The 13160-nt window shown below is 46.2% G+C and overlaps 1 protein-coding gene and 1 non-coding gene across 2 annotated transcripts; one reads left to right on the forward strand and one right to left on the reverse strand.

Annotated features, from left to right (window-relative positions):
* Positions 1-3726: 3726 nt before the first annotated feature.
* On the reverse strand, positions 3727-11035 carry LOC136356157 (uncharacterized). The gene is made up of 3 exons (XM_066309736.1): positions 10796-11035; positions 6063-8018; positions 3727-3819 (listed from the first exon to the last, which is right to left on the reverse strand). Exons 1-3 carry the CDS (start codon positions 11033-11035, stop codon positions 3727-3729), a joined length of 2289 nt encoding a protein of 762 aa, XP_066165833.1.
* Positions 7669-7775, forward strand: LOC112938857 (small nucleolar RNA R71). The gene has a single exon (XR_003242177.1). It is a non-coding gene; the product is annotated as a small nucleolar RNA R71 (small nucleolar RNA).
* Positions 11036-13160: the final 2125 nt, after the last annotated feature.

Genomic DNA, 13160 nt, shown 5'->3' on the forward strand with positions numbered 1-13160 from the left:
ATTTCCGGTCGTGACACCTGCATCTTATATATTGCAAAGCCAAATACATGGACTCAAGAAGATCATCAATTATACTCCTAGATCAAGGGTCTTTATTTTTGGTGGAAAATGTAAGATATTTTTATGAATGATGGAATAAAATGTTTCTGCTTTGCCTATACTTTCTTCTCCAACTTTCTTTGCATAAATATGGAAGGGGCATGGCTAGTTTCCCTTTTTCTTCTCTTTTTTTTTATCATGGTCCATGTTTTGAGAGAAAGAATTTTTTTTTAATAGCCATGCCTTTCCCTCCATTTCTCATTTTCTTTTTGCAAAGGATTTTCTAGGAGAAGAAAGCATAGTACAAAGTACGAGTTTATTTAGATGGTAATGAAATTTTTGTGGAAAGCCAACTTCCAATGTAGAAGCCTAGCTATTTTGTGTATGTGGATATGAACCCTTGATCACGAGAGTATGAAAGATATCTAACACGAGTCACATTAATTTCGCAAAGCTCATTATAATGTCAAGCAGTCATATGCATCAATATGGTTTAACATTGTCATACTAGCATATGGCCTTAGTAGGTAGAATAATGAAATCATTTAGAGGAACGAGCTTTGAAGGAAATTTCATTTTGAAAAACAAATCCCCCAAAAGTCATGACAAATGCTGCAAGAATTCCTTTTATCTTTAACCATCACTCATATAACAATTACTTAGATGCATAAGGTTCCCTACATATGGATGGTTGTTCAAAATAACAAGTTCAGTTGAAAATAAAATATATATAAGATTAATCATAGGAAGAATTTCATCGGTTGGAAATTTTATCTTTTCAATTATGCTTGAACCAAATATTTTCTGAATTCCCAGCTCCTGTACTATACAATGGTGGCGATATTCAGGCAGTGGACGTGCTCACCTGCTTACATGTGAAAACTGGGAGTGATTGGGGCAAGGGGTTCGGCCGAACCCTTCTGGTGCCCAATCACTGCAATTTTCTTCAGAGTTTAGTGCACATCAGGTGTTCAGATATTCAGTCACAGTTTTAGAATTTGCACGTCAGAAAGCTGAGGTATCTCCCCCACACTTATTTTGAATGCTAAACTTTATTAATCATCAAAAGACAAAATTGGCGATCATTGGGGTTAAAACCAATGAGCCACATTATTTGACAATAGGTGCTTACAATGATAAAAATAAAATAAAATAAAATAAAGAAACTAAGAACCTATTAGCTACATTATTAATGGAAGAGGAGACATCTAATATTCTAATTTGCATAATATTTGTTCTCCTTTCTCATCTCTACAAATGCACGCTTGATCTTAGCGCAAAAACCGCGACTAAGGGTATCGAAATTGCCTCTAAGCTCAGCAAGCTCTACCTAGTTCCGTGTTGCGATCCCTAAGCTCAATATTCTCCTTGCGAAGCTTCTTCACATGGCTTACTAGCTTATGGACCGAGGGCGCGGGCTATTTTACTTCTTCTTCTTGGAATTTGCCCGGGTGCCGTAATGATAGGAGGGGGCGTCAAATGACGCTTCCAATTCATAAGTGGAGGGCTACGGGACTCCGTTGCCCCCTCCTTCTCCGATGGTGTCAAGGGCAGGAGCAAGCACTTACCATACCCACCGCCGGGAGTTCGCACTCCCCGAATGCAAAAAGGGTCCCCATTAGGGGTTGATGGAGTGGCGGTGGGCGTGGTGTACTTGTGGAGCACCTCATCTCTTGCCTTTGTATAGAGCGTGCCCATATATTGCTCGGTGGGCAGCGGAGCGGCCTTTACTTGCTCTTGGAAGAGCCGCCTTGTCGTCAACGGATTGAGCTCTCCAGTTGTCGGCTGTCGCGCAGTCGAATTCCCCCAAATTTTGGTTTTGGTCACATGGCGAGGGGAGAGGGATCGCGCTGCTGAACGGGGGGCCGATTGGGGCCGTGATGGGTTCGGCCGAACACCTAGTTCGGCTGAACCATGGTGCTCGCCGACTGGATGCAAAATTGCTAGGGAGCCAGACACCATCGCAAGAGGCTGCGTCCACACAACGTTTACCTCTTCCATCGTGTAATCTTCAATGGGGATGAGTTGGTTCACCGGAGTCGGCTCTGCGTTGAGGTTGCAAGTGGAATTGGAGGAGGAGCCAATGTAGGGCATGAAGGACTTGCTAGCCATGGGTGGTTTGAGTAGGGGGACCAAGGAATTGAGTTGAGATGGAGAGGAGAGCTTTCTTAGTGGAAAGAATGAAGAGGAAAGGTTTTGGTAATATTGACGGTCGAAACTGATCGATAACGACCGTCAACAAAACCCCCCAGGCTTGAACCCTTGCTCGTCCCGAGTGAAGGATGAAAGGGAACAAAGACTTGGTTGTTGATCAGGAGTTGCTACTATGTTACATATCTCAAAGATACATGTGCAAGGTAGATATACTCTCTCTCAGATTAAATAATCTTTGGCACAGTGGCTTACTCTTACCCCTGATTCCCACGAGACACTGCTTCTCTTTGCTTTGGGCTGTTGAAAGACAGAACAGTAATTAGAGCACCAATCACCCGATCTTTATTCAACTCTTGTTCCGGAAGTTTTCAAATGATTTTAGAAATGAAAACCAAGTTCCTCAATTGATTCACTCAATCTCTCTAAGTGTATCATTTTGAATTCCTCACCAAGAGATGCCTTTTTGATTCCTAGTCTAAGGTTTATATGTGGAGCTCGGTATAGATAAAACATGGCATACTTGCATTCACATTTATTACTAAGTTAAAAACTTAGACTAGAGCAGATTACTAAACATACTCAAGATCAAGATCGTGCATAATGTGTGTGTGGTATATAGTGGAAATGGTATATGAGGAAAAATAAAACAAAAAATGCTTCTCCTTTGTGCTTACTTTCTTCTCCCAAAAATCCTTCTTTTATTTATTAGGAGAGGGCATGATTACATTTTTTTTTCAATATCACACTCATGCTTGATGGAGCATAACTTTATTTTTTTTCATAACCATGCCTTTCCCTCGTCTCTTTTTTTTTCAAAAGGATATATTTTTTTCTTTAGGAGAAGAAAGCACATGAAAGCATGGAGAATTTATTTTGGTGGTAATATGGAAATGGAGTGGAATATTGCTTAGCTCCCAGTGTAGGAGTTTAGCATGTGCATAAATGCGGTTGTATGATCTTAATCATAGAGCATGAGAAGTATCTACACAAGTCACAAGAGTTTGACAAAGTTCAATGGAATGGCAAGCAACCAAAATGTATATGGTTTAATCATGATAGCACATTTTTGGCTCTGGTAGGAATTTATACCAAATGAGGAACTTTCAATTTTATTATTTTGAAAAACAAAACATCTGGAATTCAAGCCAAACTAGTATCAAGGTCATAGCTACTCATATTTACTATCTCGTATCTCGCAACAACCTAGACTTAGATTAGGAAGTGCAGCCCATTTACCTCCGGTTCCTGGATAATTGTTGGCTACTCATATTTAACCTTTGATAGAGTATATAAAAGATATAAAACAGAGCAACTATTCATCATTTCAACAAAGAGAACTAGCTTGTCTTACCTAGCATGACTCAAACCTATCCTATTTTTTTGGTATTTTCTATTTTGCAAATTTTTATGTTGTTTTGAAGTTTTATAAGATGCAATTGGAAATCAAATATGCAATTGGAAAGGGAAATATGCAATGTGATACAAGTTACCTCATTGGAGGGAGCGATGTCTCCCCCCAAGCTTGGCTTTCGCTCAGGGTCCTTGATAAGGATTGAACCCCTGAAAGCGGAAGTACGCCTGAAGGTCATCATGCTGTTGTTGCATCATGTTGTTGATGTTGGTGAACTGAGCATCAGCAGATTGTTGCCATCTTGCGTTTGTGCTATGTGTTCCGTGAGGTCGTACTAGATCTCCCCCGTCTGCATCTCAAGGGTGTCCATCCTCCTAGTGATTTCACCCAAGTCCCAACGAGAGGAACTCGAGCGCCATTCACTTGGAGCTGGAGGCACACCACTTGATCTGGAGGGTTGGTTGTCCCCCCTAGTGGATGTCATGAGGCGCATGCCACCGGTCCTCACTGGCGCTTGCCCAAGTTGAGACTCCGATGCTATGGCGTGGAGCTTGGGTCCATCTGGGTGCATCCCCAGTTGGTGCCCAACCTGCCTCATACATCTGCACAAGTGTCGAGGATGATGAACTTCCTTGTTCGTTCCTTGTCATGTTGCGCGTCTCCCTGTATGTTCCACCTGCACGAGATTCTTCTATGGTCTGCAGGGGAATGGTTAGTTCATGGCAGTTGTACAAATGATACCCCGCATTTGGCAATGGGATTTCATTTGTACAACCGGGGAAAAAGTATACCAAAGATCCATCTACTCCACGTTTCAAAATATGCCTTTGCACTAGATAGGCCTCATCAATACGCGGACGAGCGGCTGAGATAAAAGCAATTTGGTCACTAACGATCCCTAGCCCTTTTGTTATCCGAGTAATCAGAGAAGTGCACTCAACAGGAGCAGTGAACTTTGTACTTTCTAACCATTGTCTTATTATACATTTCACAGGAGAAATTTTGATCTTTCTAACCATGGCAAACATGATAATTAATTCATCTCCCCTAATGGGTCTCAGATCACTTCTAGGAAACAAAGTCATAGCAATCCATTTGTGCATGAGCCTAAGTGTAGGATTATGGATATCATTCGTTCTAGGTATCTTGCAAATTGGAGCACCAGAAATATCTTCCCAAAACCTATTTTTCTCGAACCCAGAAATTCCTTTCTGGAGATCGATTTTACAGGAATCATGAAAACCAAGAAGTGTACTTAAGCCTTTCCATGTGAGCGTGAACTCCTTACGGAAAAAGCGAAATGAAATATCATCTTCTATTTCTTTCAAAGTGTACAGAAATTGCAAAGTAAGCAAACAAGAACTGGGCTACTCTACCACAGCAAATCTCTGCCAACCAACAGCTTTCCAAATAGAACGAAATTCAACATCCATACCTATTTTTTCAGCAACTCCGGTGAGTATTCTCGCGTGTGAGCATACTCCCGGTCGCTCAGCATGTAGTAGGCTTGTCTCTCCCGATCGCTGACAAGGTCAAGGTCAGCGTCGCTCAGGAGTTGTCGCGGAGCGTCGGCGTCTTCTATCGAGACATCAGCTGAGGAACGAGTGCTAGACTCGTCATGACGACTTTATGGAGAGCTTGACCCCTTGAACAGACGAGACAGTCGCCTCCTCATACTACACAATGGAGAAAGAACAGGCTAACTTGGCTGGGGTTAGAAATGACAAGAGTTTCACCCGCCGGTTAGTTTCACCAAAGCAACTTGTATGTATGCAACTAAAGATTTGAACTAGAGGAAAATTATCAAAGCATGAATGAACTTGAGAGCAAACTTTGGAGAGGGAATGAAAATGTGTTGAAATGGGGTGAAGTCCCTTCTCCCAGCCGGTTGGCTTAAGTTGTGCACCCACAACGGTCAAAACTAACCTGTGGGGCCCACTAGTCGTTGCCTCAAAAAGTGAGGCAGCTGACCGTTGCCTGGCCGGTTCGGCCGAACCAGGGTGTTCGGCCAAACCCTTGGTGGGACCAACCAGCCCCACTTTCGGCCGTTGGATTCCAACGGTCAGTGTGGTCATGGCACAATGAATTTTCGTTGAAAATTTTACTTTGGTTTGCTCTGAAAAATTCAATTGAAGAATTTCCTCCAAATTCAATAACCCTAAAAGCAATTTTGAAATTCAAACATGTGGTGATGCAAAAATTCAAATTGTTGACAGCAAATATGCGGATACATACCAATTTACCTGTTGGCGAAGGTCGTGTCATTTAAAATCCGACGTGCAAGACCGTACCTCCTTTCGATTTAGTTCGTGGATTTTCCACCCATTTCCGGAGGTGATGGAGCGGGCGTTTTTGGCTTCTTCCTCCACACCTTCTTTGATTTCGGTGCGGAAGATGGCTTCGTCTGAGCCGGCTGTTCTAGCTTCTTGGCTGGTGCAGGTGATTTTACCAGCGTCCTCCAATAACGGTTCCTGGGCATTGTTGTTTCCTTTTCTAGGAAGTTCTACATAAACCTTACCAGGCTATCCGTCTTGGGTGGCTCCACATCGACAACTTGGATATTCTGTGGGTTTGGCCTGTACTTTATTCTGACCATGGTGCATTGTTCCATCCTCGGTTGAAACTCAAACTTTTCCTCCTTCCCGTTGGTATGGAAACGGATACTCCCCGTTCCCACGTCAATGTTGGCTCCTGCGGTGCTAAGGAACGGACGGCCTAGGATGAGCGGCGTCTCTTTCCCTGTATCCATGTCCAGCACCACAAAATCAACCGGGATGAAGAAATCCCGTATCTTGGCTGGCACATCCTCCGCTATCCCTACCGGGTAATGGACTGACGAGTCAGCCAGTTGGAGGCGCATCGGTGTCGGTGCTAACACCGTGAAGTTGAGCTTGTCAAAGACGTCTTTTGGCATGACGCTGACGCTGGCTCCAAGGTCGCACAAGGCCTGGTCGAATTGTTGTGCCCCGATCGAACAGGTGATCGTGGGACACCCCGGATCTTTCTTCTTCTCTGGGAGTTTGTGCAGTATCAGGTTGCTACAGTGTTCCGTCAGCTTGACCACCTCCGTTGTTGGGAGTGGTCTCTTGTTGTTGAGTATGTCCTTAAGGTAACGGGCGTACGTTGGCACTTGCATAGCGTCCAACAACGGCACGTTGATGTGGATCTTTTGGATTACTTCAACAAAACAAGCGAACTGCTTGTCCACTGACGGTTTCCTACTCTGTTGAGGAAATGGCAGCAGCCGTGTGTCGCAGTACTCCTGCGGCACTGTTTTGTCTGGCTGGATCTCCTTGTCATCCGAGTCAGTAGATGGCGTTTCTTTTGACATCCCATTAGTTCCTGCAGGGTTAGGATACGGCGGATCACGAGTGGACTTACCTCCCCTTGTTGTGATCGCCTTAACATTTTCAATGGAGGAGTCGGGTTGCCCCGGAATCCTCCCGGACTCATTTGCAGGGACTAAAGATGCCAACTGAGCTAACTGGGTTTCTATCATCTTATTAAAGCTCAGCTGGTTTTGAAATGCAGAAGCGAAGCCATCTAGCTTGACATTTATGTTCTCTAAGATCTTATCATTGGCAGCAAGCTTTTTTCTTAGTGCATCAGTGGTTTTAGCTTGCGCAAAAACAAGATCCATCAAGGAGGGCTGGTTAGAGAAGTTACCGTTATTGTTGCCTCCTGGATAATATGGGCGTGGTTGATTCCACCCCTCACCTCCTTGTGGACGATACTCGTTGTTTTTGCCCATGTACATCGCCTCCTCATGGGTTTCCAGGCAGTCGTTCCCAGAATGACCCGTGCCTCCGCAGACTTCACACGTGACGTGTGAGTCCAAGGCCTTGACGGTGCCTTGTGGCCGTTTCTCGTGGTCGTCCAAGCATTTCATGAGGAGGTCCAGCTTGGCAGCAAGTAACTCCGTCTCCTTGACGGTGTGCATGCCTCGCTGACGGGTCTGGAGTCGTTCCTTACTCCAACCCGTATTGGAGACCATCTTCTCTATGAGTTCAACGGCTCCTTGAACCGTTTTAGAGAAGAAGGCTCCTCCAGCTGCCGCGTCCAGGTGATCGCGGGACATTAGGGTGAGCCCATTGTAAAAGTTCTGCAGGATCAACCAGTCGTCCATCCCATGATGAGGACAGGCGGCCACGTACTCCTGTAGTCGTTCCCATGCTTCAGGAATGGACTCGTCCCTTGTCTGCTGGAATCTGGAAATTCGTCCACGAAGGGCGTTGGTTTTGCCTATCGGGAAGAACTTCGAGAGGAATGACGTCGAGCATTTATCCCAGGTGTTGATAGCAGCACAATTGGCATAGAACCACTGCTTCGCTCTCCTGAGGAGGGAGAACGGAAACAGCCGCAGCCTGACAGCGTCAGGACTAACGCCCTTGATGGTGTACATGCTACATATCTCCAGGAATTGTAGCAGATGAGCGTTGGCATCCTCATTAGGCTTGCCACAGAACGGGCTAGCCTATGCCATCGTAATGAGGTTGGACTTCAGGTCGAAATCCACATCTCCTATGTTGATTTGTGGCCCGACGGCCACATTCAGCAGAGGGAGCAGCGAACTCGCGAAGAGTCTTGCTGGCCATAATCTTGAAGGTCTGTGGCGCTGGTACGGCTGGTTTCTCTGTCGGTAGAGTTTTCTGCGGAGCAACGACTCGCGGCCTGACGCTTCGGAAGAAAGCTTTTGGATTTTCTTTGAAGTTTTCCGGCAAGTTGAAACCAGCCATGCACTACCCTGTTTTCACAACAAAAAGTGAAAACAACCAAGGTTAGCCTGCAAAGGAAATTGACTATACAAAGGTAAATATAAAGTATTAGTTTTAAGTAATCTCTATTATGAATCTTCCCCGGCAATGGCGCCAGAAATGCTTGTTAGTCCTTTTATAGCTGAACTATGACGGTTGTGACGGTTGGAATGGTCGGTAATACCCTCCAACCGTCATTGGGGCTTCATCTCAACCGTCCAGCCAAAACCTGGATCCAACAGAGGCGAGGGAGGTTCGACAGAATCACCAGGTTCGACCGAACCTGGTGCTGGCCCAATCCAGCCCAATTTCGGCTGGCGGCCTCCTCTGCTGCTTCACTTCGTAGACTTGTGAATTTTGGCCTGATTCTTCGTGTCAAGTCTGTGTTCTTGGCCCATTCATACACAAGTCTGGTTCTCGACATCGTCCGATTGATTTATTGTCTGAGTTGATGTTGATTCTCCTTCACTTTATTGTCATTCTCTACAAAAGGTTAGTAGACTTAATACTAGTGGAATATTATTATTCTTGCATATTTATGCATTGCAAGCATCACTAGTTCTCTCTTGTTTTGGTAATATTGACGGTTGAAACTGATGGATAACGACCGTCAACAGTTACCTGAGTCGTTGTGGAGTGTGATCGCCCCGTGCGAAGAGGTGTCGATGATGTCGAATTGTCCTTCCCATTTGCTGCGTAGTTTTCCATGGCCGAAGAGCTTAACTCTGGAGTTGAACATTAGTACCTTGTCTCTTGGCTTGAATTTCTTGATTTTTATCTGTTTATCATGCCAGCGCTTCGTTCTTTCTGTGTATATTTTGGAATTGTGATACACTTTCTCTCTCCACTCTTCTAGCTCAGCCAACTGCATTTTTCTCCATTCTCCTGCTCCATCGAAATCCATGATCCAGTTTCTGATGGTCCAATATGCTCGGTGCTCTTGTTCTACGGGGAGTCGACATGACTTACCATAAACTATATGATAAGGGGACATTCCAATGGGTGTCATGAACGCTGTCCGGTATGACCATAGTGCATCTGGCAGCTTGTCCTTCCATCCTATGCCCATTTTGTTGACCGTCTTCTGTAGAATATTTTTGATTTGTTTGTTTGATGTTTCTGCTTGACCGCTGGTCTGAGGATAGTAAGGTGTAGCAACATTGTGTTTGGCGCCCATATCTCGTAGGAGGTGTCGGAAGGTTTCGTCGATGAAGTGCAAGCCTCCATCACTTATGACCAATCTTGGGGTGCCAAATCTTGGGAAGATGATTTCTAAGAACATATTTTTATCATGCTTCGCATCCGCGGCGCTGCACAGCTTAGCCTCAACCCACTTAGATACATAGTCGACTGCCACCAAGATATACTCGCAATTACGGGACTAAAGAAAAGGTCCCATAAAGTCAATACCCCACACATCGAATATCTCGACTTGTAAGTTATATGTGAGGGGAATTGCATCGCGAGCAGTGATTCCTCGTTGCCTCAAGCAGCTTGGGCGCCTTCTGACAAACTCTTTTGAATCTTCGTAAGTCAATACCCCACACATCGAATATCTCGACTTGTAAGTTATATGTGAGGGGAATTGCATCGCGAGCAGTGATTCCTCCTTGCCTCAAGCAGCTTGGGCGCCTTCTGACAAACTCTTTTGAATCTTCGTACATTGTCAGCCAGAAGAAGCCGCATTGCCAAATCTTTGCCTGCATGCGGAATGCACCGTAATGTCCATCATAAGGCGAGGAGTGGCATCGTTCTATGATCTTAAGTCCCTCTTTAGTTGAAACACATCTTCTTAGCAGCCCATCAAAGCAAATCCGGTATAGGTATGGGTCATCTCATATATGACGATGACTCTCATATTTCAGCTTCCTCTGGTTTTCTCCCGGTAGTATGTATTTTGACACCATATAATTAACTATATTGGCATACCATGGGCTGGAGTCGTGCACTGTCATCAGCATGTCATCTCTTAGGAAGTCATTTATCGGCTGTTCCAGCATATTAGTAATTTGCAGCCTAGACAAATGATCTGTTACGGAATTTTCTACTCCCGTTTTATCCTTAATTTCTAATAAGTCAAATTCTTGGAGTAGCAATATCCATCGCAAGAGACATGGTTTAGCATCTTTCTTAGTGAGCAGGTATTTTAGAGCAGCATGATCAGTGTGAACAATCACCCTAGCCCCCACCAAGTAAGATCTAAACTTATGAATAGCAAAAACAACCGCGAGCAGCTCTTTTTCAGTGGTTGCATAATTCAGTTGGGCTCCGATTAGAGTTTTGCTAGCATAGCAGATTGCGTGATGCCTCTTGTTTTTGGTTTGGCCCAGGACCGCACCAACAGCAAAATCGCTGGCATAACACATAATTTCAAAGGGCAGCGTCCAATCGGGAGGTTGAATGATTGGAGCTAAGACGAGTGCCTTTTTGAGAATTTCAAAGGATTTTAGGCACGCATCGTCAAACTCAAAAAGGCGTGTGATGATGCCCATTGAACCGTACGAGATGGCGGGTCGATGATGGCAGCAGCCCCGTTGGCGGAAGTGGCCGGATTCATGGCGCCAAAGATGACCAGATGGTCCAGATCTTCTTGGCCTCGGCGGCTATGGTGCCGGACGTCGACAGTTGGGGGAAGAGCAAGCGCGGCGTAGGTGGCAATGTGGGCAAACACCATGGGAAGACCCTCGTGGTAGCCATTGACGGAAGAGAGATCTGCAAGCATGTTCCCTATCGACATCTCAGGCGCCACCGCCGATCCTCTCCCGCCACATGCTATCAAGGTCACTTATCGAATGCACCGCCGTTGCTGGTGTCCATCTCTACCTCCCGTATACACCGTCAGCTCAGCTTGTCCACCTGATTTGGCTCGATAGCGGCGGCTTGATCCTCAATCGCGGGTGCTGTTGATGGGGGATCGGCTGTAACTCTCCATCGAAGGCATGGAAGGATTGGCGATGGCAAGGCCGCGAGGGCAGCGGCTAGGGAGGGGATGGAGTCACGGGCAAAGAGAGAGAGAGAGAGGGGCGAGCGGCGAAGGTGGAGGAGGAGATTTGTATGGGTCCGAGTGGGAGAAGAACGATATGGCGGCGGCTCTGGCGAGGACGTGGCATAGCGCCGGCAGTGGGGCCGAGGAGAAGTCCGTGAGGAGGACAGCCGTGGCGGTGGGGAAGAAGAAGGACGGCCGCGGGCTGAGGTCGATGTCGGTTCCGGCGGCGGAGAAGGGGCCAAAGTCGGCTCCGACGGCGGCTCCGGCAGCTGATCCGAGTGGGAGAAGCACGATCTGGGAAGAAGGAGGTGGGGAAGAGCGGGGCGCGGCGGTGGGGAAGAAGGAGGACGGCCACGGCGGCTCCGGCTAGGGCGCGGCGTAGCGGCGGCAGCGGGGAGCAGGAGCAGCGAGTGAGGAGGACGGCCGCAGCGGCAGCGGGGAGTCGCTCCTGCGAGGACACTTGGAGGAGTGAGCGAGGAAGAGAGGCGCGCGGTCTCCGCAGCTGCGGGTGGAGGAGGAGTGATGTCTTCGCGCGTGGAATCCTCGGCTGTGAAATCATGTGGTGGAGGAAGAGAAGCACGCGGATGGACGGTTCAGATTAGTCCGGATGATTTGACCTGTAGCATTGGAGGGGGGCAACTCCTCCTTTTTATATTAGTATAGATGAAGGGTAGCGGAAAATGATCCATTTTTTAGCCTTGTTAAGCTTCCTGTAGTCCATGCACATGCTCCGTCCGGTTACAGTTCGTTGTGGAATGAGTTCATTTTGGGCATTTATAACGACCGTCATCCCTCCTTTCTTCGGCACCACCTGGAATGGACTAACCCACTCACTGTACGGTACGGGATAAATAATCCCGGTGTGTAGGACTTCTAGAACCTCTTTCTTTACGACCTCACGCATCGCATTATTGAGCCGTCGTTGAGGCTCCCTGGAGGAAGTACTCTCGGGCTCAATATGCATGCGATGAGTGCAAAGGGCAGGATTAATTCCTTTGACATCCTGGAGGGAATAGCCAAGAACAGAGTGATGTTTCTCTAACACAGCTAGAAGACGCTGAGTCTCGTCCTTAGAAAGCTTCCTCAGAAAGCTTGTCACTTATGATGACAGGAGCTTCCTTATCGCCGTGCAGAAAAGCATAACGTAGGCCTTGGGGTAGAGGTTTTAGCTCAATCGGAGGTCGAGGCGGTGGTTCTATGCTTGGAAGCTCGAGAGTCTCACCTGGTTCTGCTTCATATTCCACTAGTATTCATGTTAGAATAATAATATTCCACTAGTATTTGGTTCACTAACCTTTTGCAGAGAATAACCATAAAGTGGAGGAGAATCGACATCAAACTAGACGATAAATCAATCGGACGGTGTCGAGGATCAGACTTATGTATGAATGAGCCAAGAACTAAGAATTGACACGATGAACTGAGCCAAAATTCAAAAGTCTGCATATGAGAACAATAAAGGAGGCCATCTACCGATTTTGGACCATGGCGGCCCAGCCCATGGTTCGGCCGAACCGCCTGCAGCGCCATTAGATCTAGGTTTCTCCTGGATGGCTGAGATGACTCCCCAATGACGGTTGGTGGGTATTACCGACCTTTCCAACCGTCACAACCGTCGTTCTCAAGCTATAAAAGGAGCTCTCCTCCTCACTTCACTCACACACCTCAAGCAAAGCTCTCTCATATTCTCTCAAGTTTAGTCTAGTGTTTTCAAGCTAGTGGAGTAAGAATAGAGTAGAAATCGGAGTCCGGAAGCCTTCGGAAGAGTTCGGGTATGGCTCTAGTAGCTTTCCTTTCCTCTTTTGTAGGCTTTATACTTTTATTAGAATACTCTTCTTTATACATTTATGGTATTGAAATACTTTCCGAGTATATG

This window comes from Oryza sativa, chromosome 4 (assembly GCF_034140825.1).
Source record: "Oryza sativa Japonica Group chromosome 4, ASM3414082v1".
Taxonomy (NCBI): Eukaryota; Viridiplantae; Streptophyta; class Magnoliopsida; order Poales; family Poaceae; genus Oryza; species Oryza sativa.